Below are 24,696 nucleotides of genomic sequence, written 5' to 3' on the forward strand. Positions count from 1 at the left end.
AGCGCCCGCGCGTCAGAAGGCGGCCTGAGAATCCCAGGTGGCTGACTCCCACCTGCGGTTCCGGCCTAGCCCCGCCCACCTCGGCCACGGCCTCCGGAAACAGCCGCGTGCGTTGCCAAGGAGACGCGAGTAGTCAGGGCAGCTTCCGCTGAGTCGCGCGGCGGAGACTTTCGGAGCCCCGCGGCAGCGCGCCGCTGCTGCGCGCCGCGGCAACGTCCGGCGTGATGGCGTCACGAAGACGGCAGCCAATGAAACGGGGCGCTGAGGAAGCTGGCTTGGGTTTGAATCTTTTGGTTGAGTTTGAGTCGCCGGGAGGCTGCTATGGAAGTGAAGAGTCGCGGTGTCCTCTTTGGGGCCTGATGCGAGGGGGAGGAACTCTAGAGAAAGCTGTTCTCGGGACGCCCTCTTGGATGACCTGTCTTGCTGGAAGCGGAAGGGTCCCGCCGCCTCACACGTGGAAGACCAGGTGGGCTGGATTACTAACCAGCAGGAAAGCGTTGAATGGAGGGTGAGGGTGGAGGTGGAGGTGGAGGTGGTTAGGATCCCTGGGGAGAAAGCTAAAGGAAGAGGAAACTGGAGAACCCCCCAAGCGCCTGGCTCTGTGTGATCGGAAGCCCACGACTGTCTCCGCAGGCAGGGCTGGGGTCTCCTGCCTTCAATTCTGAGCAAGTGGAAGTTTTAAAGGGCATCCTGGCCCCTTTCCCAGACTTCGGCAGAGCACTTTCTGCCCAGCCCTTGACAATGTAAAGTGACCTCCGCACCCCAGATTCAGAGTGTTTTCTTTCAGACACAGATGTGTAAGTGACTGGGCACCACTGTCAAATGAGGAACCTTGGTTCACCAATTTATAAACTTTTTTTTTTTTTTCTTCCCCGTGAGGTTCTGCAATTAGACTGGCAGAAGTCAATGGAGAACCTGCCGTAAAGGCCTGAGCATCCAGGTTAGACCTGCCAGCACTGCCTAACGGATTGCTGAGGATCAGATGAGGTATGGGAGAGATCAGACTGCTTGGCAAGTTGCAAATGAAAGGGACATGAAGCTGTGAGAATCGGTCCTTCTAACGTCTGTTCTTAGTTTCTGCAAGACTCCTTTAGGGGCACTCGATTGCATAGAGGTCAAAGCTGACCGCCGCTTATGAGATTCGACCAGACGTGAATAATTTTGCTGCATGATATGCAATGTAGGTTAACTATTAACAGTCAGGTAGAATGTGTTGGGCATTCCACAGGTTTTAGTTGGTAGTGTTATTCCACCACCTTGAATTTTGGGAGGTATAAATGAGCTTTGGTGCTAGAGAATATAAGATTCAAAGACTACATAGGACTTGTTTTTTTTTAAGTTTCTATTGTTTTGTAATAATTGTATTTCAGTACAAAGATTATCTGCCTTTAACTCTAGTGGTTAATGTCTCTTCTGTTATTGAACAAGTATTTAGAAGTACATGAAATTTTCATTTGAAAAGAAAGAGCCTCTGGTCCCACTAAAAATATACCCTGAATCCATGAAGGTACACATAAAATTACTTTTATGCTGTCAACTCTATAAAAACTAGGAGGGAAAAAAATAGCCCAGATGTCAGTGTCACCCTTCCCTGCGTGTGAACTTTGTTCCCTGATGCTTGTAAGTTAGTAGAAGCACTGGTTCTAACACTAAAGTTATTTCCAGAAAGAGGGTTAAGTTGCCTAGAGACAGTAAATGATAGTGTGGAGGATAATTCCTGGTCCTAAAAACTGTTTGTTGAATCTGAATCTAATTCAGGTTTGAGTTTGTATTTAAGAAGTAATCTATAACTCTATCACTCCACATTCAAGATGATCTGTGCAACATTTCTGTTTTGTTGTTTGAAAGCATTTTGTTCTGATTCCGGTAGAGCATTGTTGTTCAGAACATTGACTTTGGATTTGGACCTGGATCCACATTCTGACTCCTCTCTTACTAGCTATGTCATCTTGGCAGAATTAGTTATTCTAAAACTAGGTCTCTGGTTTTTGTAAAATGGAGACAATAATAGAATCTACCTTATATATGATTATTTTAAGGATTGAATGAGATAGCGAATGTCAAATGTTTACCATAATGCCTGGCATATAGAGTGTTTTCAAATGATAGTCATTGTTGTTTATGATAACTGAATATCACTGTACAGACCTAATCCAGGAGTTCCCAACTCATGGTATATTTGGAGAGAATGGAAACTGTGATAATCAAACAAGCACAGAGAAAGCATAAACTTTGTTTTCTTTCTACATGTATTCAAGAGCTCCTGTACTAGACCCTGAGGTTTCTATCAAAAGTAGGCAAATATGTATTTTTTAAACTTCTGTAAGAAAGTTTCTGAGTATTATGTATTGATATCAAGAAGAATGGCAATTAAATTCTTGAGTTTTAGATTTAGTCTGTGTTCAAATCCCATGTCTTGTGCTTCCAATAGTGTGACTTTAGCCAGTTAACGCAATTTCTCCCTAACTAGTTTTTTTCCTGTATAAGATTGGAATGTTAATAATATACCTATATCATAGGATTGTTGTGGGGATTAAATGAGAAGCATGCAAATTGCTTAGAATGTCTGTCTGTAAAATAGGAGCTCAATAGAAAGTATTTCATAAATGGAACTTGTTATCAAATGATAGTTGTGTTTAAGGTAAATTTAATAATTTTTGTTTTGTTTTTGAACTTTTGCATTTAAAATTCAAACAGCAAAAAAAGAATATAAAGTAGAAAGCAAGCCTGCCTGTCACCCAGACTTTTATATTTCCTCACCATGGGGCAACTGGCATTATCAATTTCTGTGTTCTCTCCCTCAGAGTCCATGCATACACAAATAGTATGTATCTTTTAAACATACAAATGATTGTGTGCCGAGTCCACTATTCTGCACTTGTTTTTTGGCACATGTATCATTAAAAAACTGCATTAGTTTATCATTTATTCAATAAGTATGTATTGAATCCTAAATATTTGACAAGCCCTGTTCTAGGTTCTGGGGTACAGATGAAGACCATACTCTCACAGTGCTGACATTCTAGAGAGGAAACAATAAGTATGTAACCGAATCATACATATATTTTCCAGTTAGTCTAGATGCTAGAAAGATAAATAAAGCAGGTAAGAGATTGATGAGGCAAGGGCAGAAATACTATTTTGAATGGGATCTTTAGGGAAAGCTTCTGTGAAGTGCCATTTGAATAGAGAGAGATCTAAATGATGAACTGAGGGATTAAGATTTGCAAATATTTGAAGGTAGAGCCTTCCAGGCAAAGAGAAGAGAAAGTGTGAAGGCAATGAGGACAGGATAAAACTGGAATTTTTTAGGGACACTAAGAAGAACAGTGTGACTGAAGCAGAGTAACCAAGGAAGAGAACATTTGAAGAAATGGTCGAAGTAGACAGGTGTAGAACCTACAGGACATGCTAAAGAGTACATTTTATTCTTATGTTGGGAAGTCATTGAAGAATTTAGAGCAGGGGGAATGACATAAGATTAATAAAATCATCTTAATGCTTTTGAAGAAGGCATCAGTATATACAGTCAATGAACTAAAAATGTATTGTTGTATTTACATATAATTGGGGGTGAATCTTTTAACTTCACTGGCTTATACTTTACCTAGAGTGAATGATAGTTAGATAAAGTTAAGGATTGCCTGTTTAACCCAATTTATATTATCTTGCAATTATTGAAGAGAATTAGGTTTTAACACCTCTTCATTAAATATAGCAAAACAATGAGCTGTGCCATGTAAGTGAAACTCCCAGAAAATTGAATGTTACCCTTGTTAAGTGACATTTTAAGCTCTCTCACTGATTAGCATGAAACATTATCTCATTTTCCTGATTTTGTATGAAAAGAAATTGGGCACATTGTTTTTTAATTTGTGCCTCAGGGTCCTCATTGTAATTGCCTGTTATTGCCAATCATTGTACTCGACTGTAATATGTTTATTCTGTTAGAGAAATATATTGTATGTTTGTCTCTCCTCTAAGGTAAATTGCTTTCTTAGATTCTGTGTCTATTTATTAATCAAATATTTGAGAACTTACTATGTACTAGGTTTAATACAAGAAGTTAGGGATATAAAGGTTAAAAAACTACAGCTTCATTAGCTGTTATATCTTGTCATATGTAATAATTATAAAATTTTAGATCTAGAAAAAGGACTTTAGATATCATATAGTGCAACCTTATCATTTTATAGATTGGCAACAAAAAGCCCCTTCATTAGCTCCTTTGTTACTCTTTCTTTTATATTCTGTTCTCTCTAGACTAGACAAATACCTTTCTTCTATATGAACAAGGGTGTTGGAAGTGTTTCTCCTTAATGTTTTAGTTCCAACAACGAAATCCCATCAGCTTGCTCTTTTTTTATTCTATTTAATCAATACCACTTAGTAAATATGACAAAATTGAACTTGAAAAGTATTTTGGAATCAACACATTATTGTCACATAACAATATTTAGTCTTTTCTTTTGGCAATTAGTAAACATGGTTAAGGAATTTGCTTTCCATGTGCCTTATTCAGAATCAAGTAGATGTCCATCTCTTTTACTTAGCCATGTTAGAAAAGAAAGCAGGCATCATGTATTAGTATAAGAACAACCTCATCAATCTCTGAAGGCATCAGTATATTTAAACAGACAAATTTTTACATTTTGGTGATTTTGTTGATTTTAGGTTGTTTGTTAATTTCTTCAAACTTGAGGTATTTTTACTATGAAAATTATATTCACTCATTTGTTTTCACAAAGTAGGGTAAATATGATACTTTAAAAATTAAGATGATGTCTTTCTTAAAGTCTATAGCAAGTTTAAAACAAATTTGCATTTGCCATACTTCTTAAACTATCCTTTAGGTAATTGTCAAAATTTCTCCTTGAAATGTTACTTGAATAAGCTCTGTTGCCTTCTAAAATATCTTCAATAATTCTTAATTAAATTTTCAATCAAATCTAAGCTATAACCTTGCATTCAAGATCTTCTAAATCTGACCCCACCCTAATCCAGTTTTATCTCTGAATGCAATCTTCTCCCTTCTATTTTGCTGCATCAGTACTGAGCAAAGGTAAATTGAGCATTTCTTTAGATGCCATAGAAAAAGTTACAATCATCTAAAACTAAACTAGAAGAAACAAGATTTAAGCAAATTGACCGTGCAGCCAGTTATGTCCATTGCACAAGAGCTTATGTTTTCTGCCATAAGCTCTTGAACCTGCTGCCTGAAATATTTTTGCCATAGGCACTTACTTTCTCAATCATTATTCAGTTTCTGTAAAGTCACCCACTAGATAAGCTTTTTTCAAACTGCCTTATCCTAAAATAGGAGCCCACACATACACTCCTGACCATCTTTATCCTAGGACCCAGAGCAATGCCTACCACATAGAAGGCATTCAATAAATATTTACTGAATGCATAATTAGTTTTCCTTCTTGAAATGCTTTTTTTTACCTAGTTAATAATTATCCATCCTTCAGCTCTCAACTCATCACTTCCTCTAGGAAGCTTTCTAACTATATCAGTACCCCATTATAGTCTTACATAGCACTTTTCACTTTTACTTTAAAACACTTGTCACAGTTAAACCTTTACCTTTTGTGTCACTATTTTGTTAATATCTGTTTCCTTCACTGCACTGTATATTATAATAATACTAGAGGCCTGGTGCACGAAATTTGTGCACCAGTGGGGGTGGGGGAGGCTCGAGTCCCTCAGCCCGGCCTGCCCCCTCTCACAATCCAGGACATCCCTCGCACAATCTGGGACCACTGGCTCCTAACTGCTTGCCTGCCTGCCTGCCTGATCACCCCTAACCACCTCTGCCTCAGCCCCCGCCGCTGCGGCTTCATCCGGAATGACATCCAGAAGGTTGTTTGGCTGTCTAGTCTAATTAACATATTATGCTTTTATTATTACAGATAAGGATTGTTAGTAGCAAACATTTGTAGTGGTATACTCTATGTCTGCATTAAGTGCTTAATCCTCACAACAACTCTATGAAGTAGGTATTATTATTAATCCCATGTTAGTGGCAAACATTTGTAGTCTATACTTTGTGTAGGCTTTACTCTAAGTACTTAATCCTCACAACAATTCTATGAAGTAGGTATTATTATTAGTCTCATTTTACAGATAAGGAAACTGAGCCATAAGGCATTTAAGTAACTTGCCACAATTATGGCCAGTAAGTAGTAGAGCTGGAATTTTAAACTAGTCTGTTTGGCTCCAACTTCTGAAAATTAACTTATTTTAATTAATTAGCAAGATTTACCTTCCATCATTGAGGTTCTAAAGTCTGTTTTGAAATAATCACCTAATGTCTTATATGCTTAGTTAACCATTTCATATATTACATATTGGTCATTTTTAAAAAGTTTATCACTTAAAGTCAAAGCATTGTTGAATACTTTTAAAAGATTTAGAAATGTGTGTGGAGGTTAGCTTTTGGTATCATCAGAAATGTGGGATTCTACTAGCCTTTAACAGGCAGAGGTCAGAGATGCTAAACATCCTCTAATACATGGGGCAGTTCCAAACAAGGAAGAATTATCCTACCCAAAGTGCCAGTCACAAGCCTATTGGGAAACATTAAAAAGATGGACCAGTATCTTTGGGAACAAGAGGCATGAGTGGGGACAGATAGTGAAGAGAATTGACGTTTATTGAATGCCTTAATACCTGTTATGTCCTTTAACCTTTATAACAGTATTATGACGTATTCTCTCTTACACAAATGAGAAACCTGAGACTCAGTGAGGTTAAGTAACTTGACCAAGGTCATAGAAGTGAGCTATAGGTGCTTTGTGGGACTTGGCAAGACAGAAAGAGCAGGGTAGTAATTCACTTGGGACCTGACTGTTAGAATCCAAATGACCATCTTTCGTCTTCAGCATTCTATTTTTGGAGAAGGACAGAGTCCTAAAAAGGAAGTGCTGTGTCCACTGTCTTCTGCTTTTAGATTGCTTTCGGCCTTATTTGAATACTTTCCAAAAGTATATGGTTTTATGACATATTTTAGCTATCTCGTTGCTGTTATTTTTCCATTAAAAAAAAAAAGAAATTTCTTCTTTTAACCCTTCTTCACCTTCCACCCACACCATTTCTTTGCTCACTTTTGCAGTAGTAGTTTCTTTATTCACTCTGAATCTTCTCCCATTCAGTCTTTTGTCCCACCATTCCCCCAAAAATGCTCTTCTCATTGGCCTCTGTTTTTCTAAATTCCATGGTTACTTCTTATTAAATACTAGAGGCCTGGTGCATGAAATTCGTGCAAGGGTGTGGTCCCTAGGCCTGGCCAGCAATCGAAGTGCAAATGTCTGGTGTGGAAGGGCAGGTCCCAGCTGACCTCTGGGCTCTGGGCAGCACCTGGGCCCCCGGGCTTCCATGCATCCCCCTCCACCTGAGTCAGGGCCCCGCCCAGCTCTCTCAGTGCCTGGGAGCTGGGCGTCGGCCCCAACCCCGCCACCGCTGTTGGTCGCTGTCTGCAGGGTGATCGGCGGGCCGATCGGGCCCTGCTCACACCCTCCTTGGCCTGGCGCTGCCCGCTCACCTGCTCCACCATCCTGCTGCAGTCCCACTCTTCAGGCCCATCAGGACCAGCACTGCCTCCACGTCCACCCACTGCCAGCGCCACGTTGCCGACATCCGCCATGTTCTGCGCTGCACCCTGGTGGTTAGTGCATGTCATAGCGAGCGGTCGAACTCCTGGTCGAGGGGACAATTTGCATATTAGGCTTTTATTATATAGGATTGAACATATTAGCAGTATTTAACATAATGGATCATTCCTTCCTCCTTGATTTAAAGGTCTCCCCCAAATCTTAATGCCATTTGAAGCTTTAAAAACTTCTAAAAGCGTCAAATGACATTAAGACTCTGAGGACAGCTTTACTTCTTAACTTGGCTTCCAACTGCATCAACATTTCTACCTATTAGCATTTTCAGATTTACGATATCTTGAACTGAACTTATCTTCTGCTCCAAAACCTGCTCTACCCTTTGTTATTATCATCTCAGTTAATGGCTATTCCATTTATTCCCAACACCCAGGCCAAGAACTTTGGAGTTATTCTTGAATCCTGTTTTCTTCCCATACCCAACATCTGTCAGGAAATTCTATTGTCTTGACCGTTAGAATACATCCAGAACCTGACCATCACCCTGTTCTGAGTTGACAACATCATCTCTTGTCTATATTACTACAGTGACCTAGCTAATCTCTATTCCCTATAGTATTTTATCTCCACAGCAATGAGAGTGATTAGATTATGTCACTATGCCAAAAAATGGCATGTATGTGTGAAACCATAATAAATCTCTTTACCTGAAATATATTAGTCAGACCTTGCCCTTACACTTGTATATGGTTTTAAACACTTCAGCTAAACCATATACAATCACTGGGAGGCTACCCAGAAATCTAGCTTTGATTTTTTTTTACAAGGACTCCAGCACTATTTTAGTTTGAGTCATGGGAATGAACAGGAAAGGATCTCTCAGAATTATATCAAGGTAATGAAGGAAGAGCCTTGGCTTGTGAACTATTTTTAGTAAATGTGATCTTGGCTGCAAGCTTCTGGGCAGTGGGAATTGAAACAACCAGGTTTTTCTCTACCTGTGTCTCAGAGACCCATTGGGTTAAAAATAATTCCAAGGATGTATCAATTAGCAAGCCCAGATGTGATGGTGATGGAGATGCTGTATACCCATGGTTTATTCAGGGATCCTAGCTCTAAATATAGATCCTAGTCACTGCTCTATAATGATGTAAATTAGGGTACATTAATGATAGAAGGTTTAAAAATTATGTTCTGACTACATGACTGCCTCACAATAATAAGAATAAAGAAAAACTAACAAAGTTCAATAATGTGGGAGCCTCCACAATCCAGAAAATAATCTTAAAGTTAGGACCAAGAAAAGCCTTTTAGTATTCACTAATTTGTTCATCAAATACTTATAGATTGTCTATCATGTGACAGGCATTGTTTTATGCTCTTGGAACACATAATAAGCAAAACATTTTTTTAAATGCATGCTAATAAAAAGCTTCTAGTTTAACTGGAAGAGAGAAAAATAACACATAAATAAATTTTTAAAAATACAGTCTATTAGGAGGTAGTAAGTGCTTTGGAAAAAAATAAAGCAGGATAAGAGTTATTAGGAATTGGGTTGGCAATTTTAATGAGGTTAGGAGAGCAGCAATAGAGCAAGGACTTGAAAGAAGTGAAAGAATTAGTTAAGTACTTGGCAAAAAAGAGAATGGCTAATAGAAACCCTATTCGGGTGCTTGGTGTGTTAGCTGGAATAGAGTGAGCAATAAAACAAGGTGAAAAATGTAGGCCATTAATGAACTTAATTTGTACTCTGAATAAGATGAAGAACTATTTGGAAGATTTTGAACCAAGGAGTTAGATAAACAAACAAACAAATGTGTACATACATGCACAAACACACACTTGACCCATGAACAAAGCAGAGGTTTGGAGCACTGTCTCTTTCCCCCCACCCCCACGCCCTGCCCGATACCTTTCAAAATTTGCATATAACTATTTTCCTTTTTAAAATTAAATTTATTGGGGTAACTTGGTTAATAAGTTTATATAGGTTTCAAGTGTACAATTCTGAGACGCGTAATCCTTATATTGCACTGTGTGCCCACCTCCCAAAGTCAAATCTTCTGTCACTATAAATTTGACCTCCTTTACTTTTTATTTTACCCCAGCCCACTCCCTTCCCTCTAGTAACCACCATACTGTTGTCTGTGTCTGTGAGTTTTTCTTGTTTGTTCATTGGTTGCTTTCAGTTTTATGTTCCATATACTAGTGGAATCATATGGTTCCTAACTTCTGTCTGACTTATTTTGCATGTAACTTTTGACTCTCCCAAAACTTTACTAACAGACCACTGTTGACTAGAAACCTTATAAATTATATAAATGGTAAATTAACACATTTTTGTATGCATCATGTACTATATCCTTAAAGTAAGATAAATGTTATTAAGAAAATCATAAGGAAGAGAAAATGCATTTACAGTATTTATTTTAAAAAACCCGCAAAGAAGTAAACCCACACAGTATAAACCCATGTTGTTCAACAGGCAACTCTATATATATTTCCAATGACATTTACCAGGTGAGTGGAACAGAATTAACATCTTTTTTCAATGAATACTACATGCCAGTCATTTTGCAGGCATGTAGAACTAATAGTAATACTTTATTTTTCTTTTTAATTTTAGATATTTAGGTGTTCATATAAATAAAGGAACCAAGATAATCAATCATGTCTGTCACTGAGGAAGACCTGTGTCACCACATGAAAGTAGTTGTTCGTGTACGTCCTGAGAACACAAAGGAAAAGGCAGCTGGATTCCATAAAGTGGCCCATGTTGTGGATAAGCATATTCTAGTTTTTGATCCCAAACAACAAGAAATCAGTTTTTTCCGTGGAAAGAAATCTGGAAATCGAGATATTACAAAGAAACAAAATAAGGATCTTAAGTTTGTATTTGATGCTGTTTTTGATGAAACTTCAACTCAATTAGAAGTTTTTGAACACACTACTAAGCCAATTCTTCGGAGTTTTTTGAATGGGTATAATTGCACAGGTAATTACTTCAGTTGGGGTTTAATTTTTCTGTCTGATTTTAGTTTTTACATTGAAGAAACATCTACTTGGTTTTTTTCCTTGTAAATATCAATTTTAAGGTGCATGTTTGCTAAAATTATTGAATTCAGTAGACTTTCATTGTAAATGCAAACTTTATTTGAAATTTAGTATCATATATAACATATCATTTGTGAAACTTTCTCTTTCACCGTCTTGCTATGGTCCCTATAGACAATCATCCTTTCAATTTGTTATTAAACCACATGTTTCTTATAACTGATGCCAGATTTCTCACAGTTTGTGTTTATAATAGTTTCACTGCTTACCCTTATAACTATCTATCCCTGTGGAATAGTCAGACATTTTTTGAACACTTGGCATTTTCTTTATAGCACCTTTTTTTTTTTTACAGTATCTTGAAATAAAAATGTTAAAAGCCCATGTTAATTGGATTTCAAGTGCTTTGTTAGTATATCTTCAGCCAAAAAATAATGTCTAGTGCCCTTGATAGACCTATAATAATTTTCCTTTCAAATCGGCCATCTTGATTTCCTAGAAAGAGATATGTCCAAAAGGCCAGCTATTTCTCTATGCTTACAAGGCACTTAATACCACTATTCATATCTTACTTTTGGAATTACTACAATTTATGGCATTTTCTTTAAGATGCCCAAAACTATAACATATTTTACTGTCTCTCACTGACTCATTCAGTTTTATTACAGAAGACTTATCCTCTTGGTATAGTAAGAAAGGAATGTGGTTTATTGATTATATCTGCTATGATTCTGAATTTTAGTATATATTCTTTTCCTCATTCATGGAATTCCATATTGTCTCTAGAGAGTTTTAATTTTTTTTACATCAAATAAACAAAAATCTACCAACTGAATCTTTGGTTTCTTCTTGGCTTTGATTTTATATTATTTTCTAGCTGTCTTAAGATTTCTTGATGTATTATGGTCTCACATAAAATAGAGCAAAATGAAACATACATCAGTTTAATTCATTCTTGTGAAAAGTATTCTGGTAGTTGGTTAACATTTAGCTCAGCACAGAGATGTAACTTATAAAAATATTCTCACCAGTAATAATATGGGGAATTATTGCCTTATTTCAATCTTGTGGTGGGTATTTGCCACTTTTTTTTGCATTAATATTGTGATGGGTATTTTCCATATGTGGACTTTTTCTTGCATTTGGGAAAAAAAATAACTTTTATGTGTTACTGGATAGAATCTTGAAAAACAAGTAATTTGCGTAAGACATCATTTTTTGTTGTTTTAAATTTTAAAATGAATTTTATAAATGGTTTCTATCTAGAACTCACTCACTCAGCAAACTTGTATTGCGTACCTGCTTTGTGCCAGGTGGTTTGTTAAGTGTGAAGGGTATCTGGCCTCTGCCTTGGCAGAGCTCAGAGTTGTAAATACACTGTGATATGTGCTGGAATAGAAGGTTGTGTGGCTTATACTGAGGGTTCAAATAAGGGAGTAGACGTTTCTGCCTAAGATTGTTAGGGGCACAAGGAAAGTGACATTTGTGCTGAATATTTAGAACAGATGAAAGTTTTCTAGTTGGATTAAATAGAGGAACTTGCCAAGACAAAAGCAGTGGAGTAGAAAGAGAGCAGCACTTAAGGAGAACTTCAGATAATCTAGTGTACTTAGACCACAGCAAGGGATAAATAGGCTAGAGCGATAACCAGACACCCTCTCTTAGAATGCCTAATAATATTCCAAGGTGAGGAATTTGAATTTCCTCCTGTAGGACTGTGGAACAATTACACAGCTTTAACATATTCAAACTTTATTTTTCATAAAAGTAACTGCACAAATTCTATGGGATGGAAGAAGATTGAGACTAGTAGGGAGACATAATTGATTACTTAAAATGTGTAAGGTTGGTAGAAGATTGGGAATAGGTGTTGGGGTCGGGGAGAGGGAAGCCAGGTGGGTGGATGATGGTACCATTAATCAGAATAGAGAATATAGAAGTAAGAGTTGATTTTGCGAACATTGCAGGTTTTAAGGATAAGACTATAAATTAATTTTGGATCTATCTGTTGATTTTAAAGTTACTGTTGAGCATATCCAGATGGAACTATCCACTAGATAGGGGCTGTAGTAATGGTATATGTCATAACAGAGAGTTTTGATCACTTTTCATAAAAACCCAGTACTTGCATATGGTGCCACTGGAGCTGGGAAGACCCACACGATGCTAGGATCAACTACTGAACCTGGAGTGATGTATCTAACCTTGTTAGACCTTTACAAATCCATGGATGAGATTAAAGAAGAGAAAATATGTAGTACCGCAGTTTCTTATCTGGAGGTAAGTTGGCAATAGCATTCTTTAGATTAATCAATAGTATTGAGAACTCTTTCTCTAAGAAGTCCCATGGTCCATTTAAATTATTCTGTCATATAGGAATTTTCTCATGAATATATTATAACACCATTTTTAAGTACCTGTGATGCATCTTTCTCTTTTTCTGGTATTTTATTTTGCATATCTGACTTGCATAAAAGTAGGAAGATTAGTACAAAGAACTTCCAGGTACTCTTTACCCAGATTCCCTATATTGTTAACATTTGACTACCTTTACTTTCTATCTCTTTATGTGTGTGTAGCTGTTTCTTTTTTTTAAACTGCTGAAGTTACAGACTTTTAGAAGTTTCCTAAAATAACCACCAAAGAGTTATCAGGAAATGAACAATGATACACTGTTACCTAATCCATAGACCTTACTGAGAGTTTGCTATTGATTCTAATAATGCCCTTTATTAGAAAAGAAAATCTAAGATCCTTAGTTGCATTCAGTTGTCATAACTCCTTAGTCTCCTTAATCTGGATTTCTTTTTCTTTATGTTTTATGTTGCTGTCATAAAACCCTTAGTTTGGTTTGTCAAGATTAGATTTGGGTTATACACTGGCAGAAATACCACACAAGTGACTTTGTGTTCTTATGACATCATATCAAGAGGCTTATGTGTTTAGTTAGTCCCATTACTAGCTATGTTAACTTTGATCAATTTCATTATGCTAGTGTCTGCAAAGTTTCTGCATTGTCAAGACTACTTTAACTTTTATAATTAAAAAGTACCTTGTAGGGAGAAAATGTAAATATCTTCTTACTAAACTTTCATCCACTGATGATTCATGCTTGAATCAATTAATATGACGGTAGATGATTGTGATTTTAAATTCTTTCATTTCTTCTACATTTATTCATTGGCTGTCTACTGTAAAGAGAGCTTCTCTTTCCTTTATTGTATCAGTGTGGACTCATCAAATTGTTAACATAATTCAATAGTTTATAATCTCTTTCTGTAATTATTTATTTATATGCTGAAATTGTGCCAATCAAGGCTCTTTTGTGCTGTCTCCTAGGTCCTTCTGGCATGCCCCATCATTTCCGTAGGCCTCCTACCCTTTTACTAATAGCTGACATTCAACACATCATAACTAAGTGCCAGGCATTCTAACTTTGAATTTAGATAGTGTTTCAGAAACCAGTACAGAAACATAAATTCCTGATTTTACTGCCTATTCATTTGTGGTGTCAGAGAAAAATTTCTACTAGTTACAGCTCTTTTATTGATACCTTATAAGTTAAGCCCTTACATTTCAAAAATTCATTAAGATTATGTATGTTGCTAAAAATTTTCATCTTAGTCTATAGGATTTGAAGATAAAAGAGAAGTAAAACTCACTTCCTATAGTTAGGTATGGAAAACAATTGTTCTGAACATAATTAGAAAAGAGCATGGCAGTATTCATTATTTCTTTTTTAGATCCCTTCATAACTGGGAGAATTTTAAAGTTTGTTTTTTTTTTTATAATGTTTTTAATCTTTTTTCCTTTCTTTTAATCTACTTCCATTTTATTATTGGTAAGGCAATGTCTAATCTAATGGTTTTCCTCTTGGGCTGTGTACCAGAATTGGCTATGGAGCTTTTTAAAAATAGACATGCCTGGACCTCACCCCCTGGACATTTTAATTTAATAGGTCTGGATTGTGGCCGAGGCATCTATGTTTTTAAAAAGCTCCCAGGTGGTTCTGAAGCATAGACTAGCTTGAGAATGATTGTTCTAATTGCGTTTTTTGTATGATTTAAGTGGGTAAGGGAAAGCACTAGAAAAGTGACTGCTACTTCAGAAAAATAAGAGCCAAAAACAGCTCTTGAATATTTTACTACTTTAAAGAGTTTATTACATTTAAAAATGGTTATCATTCATTGTTAAAAGTTTTACTAGCAATGAATTGTCACCCTGGGCTATTTATTAGAATATGAAAATATGAGTGGTAGTTGTCATTTAGTTAGGAACTAGAAAACTTAGTACCTTTAGTAAATTCATAAAATTACCTCAATAAAATTATGTATATGCATTACTTAAAAAAATAAAAATTACTAAAAAAAACAAAATGCCAAAGTCATAAAGTACAGATGTGTATTCAATACCATGTAGTAGAGTGAGGATATTTGGCCTTCAATCTCCTCTGCTGTTACTTTCGTGGCCATCGACAAATCGCTTAACCTTCTAGGGCCCTAGTTCCTTCATTATTCAAATGGGGGAAGGAGGTTCCATTATGGAATTTGGCATAAGAATTACATGTTAAATTAATGTAATTGAAGGATAAATGGAATAAAATACTATCCATCCTTGAGTATGAGTTTTATTTAACTTTTGAGCTGTAAAATTTTTAAAAGTTTGGTCTATTTGGGCATCATGAAATAATAAATGTCTTCTCCAGTGAGAACCATGCCACCTCCATATAACTTACATTTCAGATCCACTAGAATTTCCCAAGACCATGTGTCCTGTATATTTCCAGGAAATAGTCAAAGGCAATTCCAGCTATCTTATTTCTGTTTCACTGAAATCCTCAAGTTAGCAATTATGGGGTGAGGGTATAATGACTCCACCTTTAAATTTAAATGTCAAACCTATGTAATTAAACTCTTCTGTTTCCTCAGATGGTAGAAAATTAATGGCAACATGAGATAGAAGGAATGAGATGAACTAAATGATCTGCTATTTATCTTTAAGATAAAATTCTAATATAAACTTAAATCAGCAATGTATGCCTGTTTATGATGTTATCACTATTGCTTTAAGATCAATGCTAAAGCAGTTGTTTTTATTTTTATCTTAAGGTATATAATGAACAGATTCGTGACCTCTTAGTAAATTCAGGGCCACTTGCTGTCCGGGAAGATGCCCAAAAAGGGGTGGTTGTTCAGGGGTTGACTTTACATCAGGTATGTTTATAAACTTTTCCCCTTGTTCAAATAGCAAGTTTGGTTGTTTAGCAATTTACTTATTCTTCATTGTGCTTGAGAAAGAAGAAAAATAATGAAGTGCAAACTTAAAATAAACATGGTATATCTTCAGTTTTATTTTGTTTTCCTTGAAATAATTATAAATGAGCTTTTCTTTTAAAAATACTCTTGAACATTTAACATAATATATTATTCTCTTTAATACGTTTATATTTTATCTGCTCAGAAGACAAAGCTTTATCTTTTAATCCTCATGTAACACCAACTTACAAAGCAAATGATATACAGTCAATATTTAATAGGATTTAAATTATAGAAAGCATTTTCTCACCTTTTCTTTTATCTTTAAAATTCTTGCTTGTTGAAAGTGTATTAAAAAAATTAAACTCATATGGCTAATTTGTATATATTTTTTAAACTTCTCTAGCCCAAGTCCTCAGAGGAAATTTTACAATTATTGGATAATGGGAACAAAAACAGGACACAACATCCTACTGATATGAATGCCACATCTTCTCGTTCTCATGCTGTTTTTCAGGTAACAAGCCACTAGACTATCACTCTTAAAGTTGAATTTAAAATAAATGAAGCCAAATTCGTGGATGGTAATTTTCACACATACAAAAAAATTTTTCATCTATGAACTTTCCTACTTCTCAGCTCTTTCTTTACTTTGGAGCTTTGAGAAGATTCTATCAAGAATATTTAGAAATGAGATGATGTAAATCAGAAATGTAAATTTTACCTGGTTAATGTTATAGGATAAAAACAGTGGAAGTGTTGGAGGAGTTTTTCTTTTTTTTTTTTTCTTTAAATTGGTGAAAATATTTTAATATTTCCAAAGCATAAACTTATATTCAGAGCAAACTTTATAGATCTAGATTTACATAACCAAGGAATTGGGGAGATACTGATTCACTTTTTAAAAGATTTCATTATAGTGACCATATAAAGTAGTTGCATTCTTTAAGAAAGTGCAATTCAGTTGATACAGTACTTTTAAGAGTCCTAAATGCATAGGTTAAATATTATTTCTTACAGCTTCTAGTCCTGTTAAAACCAAATGATTATGTAGCTTTATTATAGACTAGAGGCCCAGTGCACAAAGTTTGTGTACTGGGTGGCCAGGGGGGTCCCTCAGCCCGACCTGTGCCCTCTCGCAGTCTGGGGGCCCTCACTCCTTACTGCCCGCCTGCTCACTAATCCTTACCACTCGGCTTGCTGCTCCTTAGCGCCGCTGCAGAGGCAGGAGAGGCTCCTGCCACTGCAGCTGCGCTTGCCAGCTGTGATCCTGGTTCTGGCTGAGCAGCGCTCCCCCTGTGGGAGTGCACTGACCACAAGGGTGCAGTTCCTGCGTTGATCGTCAGCCCCCTGGTGGTCAGCGTACATCATAGAAACTGGTTGTTATGGTCGTTCCAACGTAATGGTAGCTTAGGCTTTTATTATATAGTCTAGAGGCCTGGTGCATGAATTCGTGCCAGGTGGGGCCCATCTGGCCCGGCCCCAGTCGGGACCAGATCAGAGCTGGGCTGGCTCAGGGGAGGGGCCATGGGCAATTGGCCGGGGGGTGGAGGGCTGCCCCCAATTAGGGTGGGGGCGGGGCCAGCGTGAGGAGAGGCTGTGGGCCAAATGGGGTGGGGAGAGCCAATCAGGGGCCAGCAGCCTGGGGGAGGGGCCATGAGTGTTTGGCCAGCCAGCTCTGCCCCTGATTGGAGTTGGGGGGCCCATCGGGGACTGGGATGGCCAGCTCTGCCCCTGATTGGGGAGGAGGGCCAATCGGTGGGGGGAGGGGCTGCAGGAGGTTGGCCGGCTGGCCTTGCCCCTATTGGGGTAGAGGGTGGACAATCAGGGGCAGGGCAAGCCAGGGGGAGGGGCTGCGGGGCGATCAGGGTGGTAGGGGCCCATTGGGGGTGGGGCCGGCCTGTGGAAAGGGCCGCAGGGGGTTAGGGCGGAGTTGGCCAGTTCGCTGGCCACAGTGGGCGTCATAGCAACCAGTCATTCTGGCGTTATGGTCGCTGGCTTCTTATATATATATATAGATTATACTATGTCGAACTCATTTTATAAAAATTATTATAGTTGAAAGAATTCATATTTGAGGCAATCAAGTCATTCAGAAAGTCTCCAGCCCACAAAATTGTATTAATCTTTTCTATTCTTACCACTGACTTCATTTGTCAGTAGTCTTGAGAGAAATATTTATCTGTGACATGGAGTTTTCCAAAATGTCTTAGACCCTGTTTTGTAAGAAAATTTAGCAAAAGGCTTTTATAATGGAAAACTATCTTTCCCATATCTTTTAAATTTGCCACCAAATTTATATCGGTTAAATGACAAAGTAGCTTAAAATAGTTGAATAAGTTTTTCTTTACTCTAATAGGCTGTTGAACATGACTAATATTCTTTAATATACTATTTTTTATATGTTTCATTTTTTAAACTCTAATGACACACAACAATTTGGAGAATTGGGGTAAATTTACTCTTCGAATTGGGTCAACATTCAAATTCAGCTTTCCTTTGGGAGCCATCCCTGCAGACATGCAAAGCATTTGACCACTGCCTTTGATTTTCTCTTAGGAACATTATTTCTAAAGGACCTGTGCCCCACTACCATCTCTGATAATCCCATGTTCTGATTCAAGGGTTACCAGATACAAATAGTGGTTGTTTTGATCTTAGTCCAGCCAACACTTATTTGTCCTCTGGACACATTTTTATTTTCTAATTTTTCTCAACTTTGGTAGTTACTTCTGGTATTCTTGAATATCAGCCAAAGTAAACTGTACATCTCCCTTTTAATTCTGTTATATCTTCTCATTTTTACCTATTCTGTAATTTCAAAAAGATTTATTTGCGACAACAAGACAAAACAGCAAGTATTGATCAAAATGTCCGAATTGCCAAGATGTCCCTCATTGACCTGGCTGGGTCTGAGAGAGCCAGTGCTACCAGTGCTAAAGGGACCCGGTTCAGAGAAGGTACAAATATTAATCGATCACTTCTCGCTCTTGGGAATGTCATCAATGCTTTAGCAGATACAAAGGTTGGTACCATATGTTTATTTGTTTAAATATTTTGAAATATTGAAGTATGTATAATTTCTAGAGAGATAATTATTTAGTATAATTTTGTTTTAAACATCTATTATTAATCAAATTTTAAGAGTACATCAATAATTTTTATATACAGAGCAAAGACTTCAGAAGGCCTAGTATATCAAATAAAGCTATGGTTCTGTATTTTTTTAATTTCTAGTTTTATAACCAGAATTTTGTTTAATGAAAAGTATTGCATATAAGATTGATAGTTAATATTTTATGGTACTTTCTCATTACTTATTTTGAAACTGATTTTTAAAGTTAGCATTTAATGATTCCTACACAGCAAGCAAGATAATTGAATTGGCAGGAAGACACAAAACATATCTTAGAAAAATTAAAACCTGTTCTGGTTAGTATTTTTATATACTGTAAAATTAGGTTAAGTATTAAAGAGTGTTGATTTAGAGGAAGAGGAACTTAAGATATAAAATGTAATTAAATTACCTAATAGGTTAGTGTTTATTGGATGCCTTTGGGGCATTTAAAATATTTTACACCTACTATATGCCAGAAGTGCTTACTAGAGTACAGCATATTTTACAGTTTTTGTATTTGTAAAAGTGACTTTTTTAAAAGTTAAAAAACAGTCATTTAATTTAAGTTCAATCAGCCTCATAAGTTTTAGGAAAATTATGGTAAAGTCTTTAAAATGTTGCCTTTTGATTTAGTATGAAGTATTTTAAAATGATTTGAGGACCCTTTCTATAATATGTAGTTACTGAAATCCCATGAAGATTGCAAAAGCAAGATGACTCATATTCTAGCTTAAAACTTTAAACATGTAAGCAGACAGCATGGTATAGAGTCTGATTTTCTAAGTTTTAAACTATGGCATTTTTTTTCATACTTAATTTTTAATAATTGACTCCCATAGAGTCGTTTATGAGTCAGTGTTTAATGCATGTGTTGTACATGTAAAATCATTTCAATTTTCAGCAATACACATTCTACAGTTTGAAAAACTGGGAGTTGGGAGACCTAGGGCCCATTTCTAGGTCTGAATTACCAGCCATGTGACCTGAACCGAGTCATTTTGCTTTTTACTTAGTTCAAATTTTCCTCTTCTGTAATATGAAAGATATCCATTGGATAACGTAAGTTTGCTTTTAGCTTAGCCTTATAATGCTCTGTTTTTATATAGTAGTTGTACGTCTTGTGTAATTTTTATGATAAAGTCAGAACTGAATCTTTTAAGTAAAAGAAAACCTAGAAAAATTACATTCTTATAACTCTGTTACGCTTTTAGATAAAGTATCTGTAAAATAGTAATTATAATAGTAATTACCATTTTAGATGGTTAGAGAAAACTGCTCTATGCCATACAGAATTCTTACTATTCTTCTAGTATATTTATTTAGGGCATATATTAATTTTGTATTTTAATTTCTTTTAAAAAATGAATGGAAAATTTTTAAATAGGCATTTTTTAAATAGGTTTAGATACAGAAAAGTAGCTAAGATAATACTACTAAATTTTTCTTAAATATACTCCACACTCATTTCCCCTTGTTAACATCTTTATTAATAAGGTATGCGTATTACAACTAATGAGCCAATATTGATATTTTATTACCTAAAGTTTATATTCAGATAGATATAAAATCTTTAAGTAGGATATTTGTTTTATATATTCATTGCATCCTTCTATATAATAAAAGCGTAGTATGCAAATTGTCCCCTCAACTGGGAGGTCTTCTGGGAATTCGACCAGGGGGCAGGGCCAGCTGGGGGCAGGGAGGGAGTACTGGCCAGCAGCTGCTAGGGACCCTACCTCTACTAGTTCCATAAAATTCATTATCATCATTTAGATCCCCATTTATATCATAACTCTGGGCAAAGTTGGGAAGTTGCTTATATTCTTGAAGTGAAGTGGTAGCAGGTTTGCATTTAAATGTGGGAAATGACATAAGAATTCTTTTCTTGTGTGTTTTTTTGTGTGTGTGTGTTTTTTCAGAGAAAGAATCAGCATATTCCTTACAGAAATAGTAAGCTCACTCGCTTGTTAAAGGATTCTCTTGGAGGCAACTGTCAAACTATAATGATAGCTGCTATTAGTCCTTCCTCTATGAGCTACGATGACACATATAACACTCTTAAGTATGCTAACCGTGCAAAGGACATTAAATCTTCTGTAAGTATGTTTACTCTGCTTTCGTTATAAGGGTATTAGGTGACATTATTTTTACAATTCTAACAAAATATTAATTTAGAGTTGCATTTTTACTGAGTTAGTAAATAGTGTTAGAAATATCTTTATAGTTAGGATGAATTGGTTAAATAATTAAGTTACATTAAATTAAATAATTAAGCCCTGGCTGGTTTGGCTCAGTGGATAGAGCAGTGGCCTGCGGACTGAAGGGTCCCAGGTTCGATTCCAGTCAAGGGCATGTACCTTGGTTGCAAGCACATCTCCAGTAGAGGGTGTACAGGAGGCAGCACACCCTCATTGATGTTTCTAACTCTCTATCCCTCTCCTTCTCTGTAAAAAAAAATCAATAAAATGTATTTTTTTAAAAAATGAAATAACTAAGCATCTTGATTACATGTATAATAGATAACTATTCAGTCTTTTGGCAGCTAAGGGGCTTTAGTGCCTTTTTTCTTTTTTTTAATCCTCACCCAAGGATATTTTTCTATTGATGGTTAGAGAGAGTGGAAGGGACGGGAAGAGATAGAGAAAGAAAAAAAAAAAAAAACACTTTGTGAGAGAGACACATCGATTGGTTGCCTTCTGCACACGCTCCAACCAGAGCTGGGGATCGAACCTGCTACCGAGATACCTGCCCTTGATGAGAATCAAACCCAGGACCCTTCAGTCTGAGGGCTGACACTCTATCCACTGAGCCAAACCAGCTAGGGCTTTAGTACCTTTTTCCCCAACCATTTCTACATTATGGCACATGATTTTTGATGGCACCCCGGAGTAATTGGTCAAGGCTTTAGCATATTGTGGCAGCTAGAGATGAACTCTGTTTTAGCTTAGCACCAACACTTCCTACCTGACATCCTTGGACAGGTTAGCTCATTTCTCTAAGCCTCGGTTATTTCACCTGTAAAATAGTTATATCTGCCGCAGTTTACAAAGTAAATCGCTTTTTAAAAATCGTTTATTTTTATGTTTATGATATTGACATAACCAATCTCTAGCTCCAGCAATATAATGATTGGTTAGGTCAGTATTTTTGCAAATAATTTGGGGTAATTAAAAAATATGTAAGTCAAACATAATATATGTTTAAAATCACAGGATCTCAGGGTTTGAAGAGACCTAGAGTTAAACTAGTGTGATAACGTCTCTTCCTGCTTAACCTTCTGCTACTCTCATTGAATGAATATGAACACATTATTGTTTTCCTTAGAGAAATGTTCAGATACTATTTATATAATTAGTTGCTAAAAGCTGTAGAATATGGGTATACAAAGGTTTTTTACACATTTTTCGTGTAATCCATACACTAACCCATTGTGGAAGGCATTTTTAGCTCTACAGTGGAGGAATCCCATGCTTAGAGTTGTAAGTACTAAATTCCACGTCATTTAGCTGAGAGGTGAGCAGGGCCTCAAAATTAAGTATTTGGACTTCTATGTTTAATGTTCTCTCCATTATCCCATAGCTGCCAAGGGGCCCATACTTTTATATAAAGGATAAAATGTAATAACTCATTACACCTAGTTGAACTTACAACTGTCTCAGTCTTAAAATTATTTCTGATTTTCTTAGAAATCAGAGGAAAAAGGAAATGAGTAATTTTTATCATATTGAGAATGAATGCTTTTTAAGTTCTTAAAAATATCTTTTTTCAGATAGTAAGGCAATCTCTTTATCATTTCATTTACATTATTAACGTAGTCAGCATATCCTCTAGTCATAGATTTTAAACGTGAGTATAATTAATCGTGATTGTCTCATGGTTGTACTTGCCACTAATTCCGAATTCATGGAACTGAATTAATGAGCATATAATGTCATTTTGCTTGTATATTCAACTATGTGATAATGGTTATCTTTATATATACTCATAATTTCTATATTTTAACAGTTGAAGAGCAATGTTCTGCACCTTGACAATCATATAACTCAGTATGTGAAGATCTGTAATGAGCAGAAGAAAGAGGTGTGTCTACTTTTTACATATACTAATCTCCCTCACTTCCTCACTCATGGGATTTTACAATCTTAATTGTCTAAAAATTTGACATGTTTTCTATTACATATGAAATCTGGCTTGTTCAATTATTTTTCATGGCTAAAATTTTTCTGTGGCCATGTATAATAGAGACTGATAATTTATTTTGTATTTTAACTAGTGTTTCTCTCTACTAGATTTTAATGTTAAAAGAAAAACTAAAAGCCTATGAAGAGCAGAAGACCATTACTGAGGAAAATAACCAAGCACAGTTAATGATTTCAAACCCTCAAAAAAAAGAAATTGAAAGGTAACATTGATAATCAATATTTCATTTTGATGTTTTATTTTTTTGAAATTTTGTCAAATATTTTGTTATCGTTTGTTGTATAATTATGTTTATATACTCAACTGAATTGAGAAAGTCACTGATTGGTGTTTATATTTTACACTTTTGAGATCCATTATTGTAGTTGTGATTATATAGATAGTAAGGAGAACCAGGACTTAGGTACTCTTCAGAAAAGGTAAAGCCAATGATATCACTTATGAAATTAGTTTTTAGTGCATTTCTTATTTTTCTTCTCAGTTGTTTTAGTCTATTCAAGCTGCTTTAACAAAATACCACAGACTGGGTGGTTTTTTAACAACTATATATATATATTTTAAGGCTGGAAGTCCAAGATCAGGGTACCAGTATAGTTGGGTGCTGGCCTTGTTACATGTTATAAACTTCTTGAATCCTCACATGGCCAATGGAGAGAGAGGCCTCTCTGCAGTCTCTTTTATAAGGGCACTAATCCCATCTATAGGCGCTCAGCCCTCATGACCTAATCACATCACAAGAGCCCCACCTCCTTGAGTGCTGGATTTCAACCTGAATTTCAGGGAACACATTCAGGTGGTTGCATCTAGCATTATCATTATTTGTATAGATTACGTATGTAAATTATATCTACCTTTTCTTGGCTATATTTAACTCATAATCAATGAGTTTAGGTTGCTAATTATTTGAAAGAACATCTTTCAATGATGTAAGTCAATAGAGAATTTTGATAAGTTCACACTAAGCTTCTTAGCAGGTATATTTAAAAGAAATGAGAGCTGTTAATAATGCAATACTCGCCCTGTCCGGTTTGGCTCAGTTGATAGAGCATTGGCCTGCGGACTGAAGGGTCCCAGGTTCGATTCCAGTCAAGGGCATGTACCTTGGTTGCGGGCACATCCCCAGTAGGAGGTGTGCAGGAGGCAGCTGATCGATGTTTCTCTCCCATCGATGTTTCTAACTCTCTATCCCTCTCCCTTCCTCTCTGTAAAAAATCAATAAAATATATTAAAAAAAAATAATGCAATACTCAAAAGTACTTTCCCCTAGCAATTAAGACAAATTGTCTAGATGGTTCAAAGGCCATGAATCTTGAGTAACTCTAAGAAGACAGTAAGGAATTCCTGGATTAAACAAGTTTGGAAATTAGTACTAAAGGAATCTAAAAGATTTTCAAAGTACATCAGCATATTGAAGGCTCTGAGAAGCCCTGTAGTAAGGCAATCTGTTAACTTTGGT

At 36.2% G+C, this 24,696-nt stretch overlaps 1 protein-coding gene across 4 annotated transcripts in view; it reads left to right on the forward strand.

Annotated features, from left to right (window-relative positions):
- Positions 1-292: 292 nt before the first annotated feature.
- Positions 293-24,696, forward strand: part of KIF18A (kinesin family member 18A) — a gene marked incomplete at its 3' end in the record, with an annotated part of 76,453 nt that continues 52,049 nt past the window's right edge. For 3 of the 4 annotated variants that reach the window (XM_079788883.1, XM_079788885.1, XM_079788886.1), the window contains exons 1-10: positions 293-466; positions 880-987; positions 10,240-10,608; positions 12,790-12,947; positions 15,776-15,880; positions 16,329-16,439; positions 18,750-18,947; positions 20,960-21,136; positions 23,046-23,120; positions 23,330-23,442. In XM_079788883.1, coding sequence (XP_079645009.1) covers positions 10,284-10,608; positions 12,790-12,947; positions 15,776-15,880; positions 16,329-16,439; positions 18,750-18,947; positions 20,960-21,136; positions 23,046-23,120; positions 23,330-23,442 — 1,262 coding nt within the window. In that variant the 5' untranslated portion in view covers positions 293-466; positions 880-987; positions 10,240-10,283. The remainder of the gene's footprint in view (positions 467-879; positions 988-10,239; positions 10,609-12,789; positions 12,948-15,775; positions 15,881-16,328; positions 16,440-18,749; positions 18,948-20,959; positions 21,137-23,045; positions 23,121-23,329; positions 23,443-24,696) is intronic. The other variant, XM_079788884.1, reaches the window with a different exon arrangement.

This window comes from Cnephaeus nilssonii (genome assembly GCF_951640355.1).
Source record: "Cnephaeus nilssonii genome assembly, chromosome: 13".
NCBI classification, from domain to species: Eukaryota; Metazoa; Chordata; class Mammalia; order Chiroptera; family Vespertilionidae; genus Cnephaeus; species Cnephaeus nilssonii.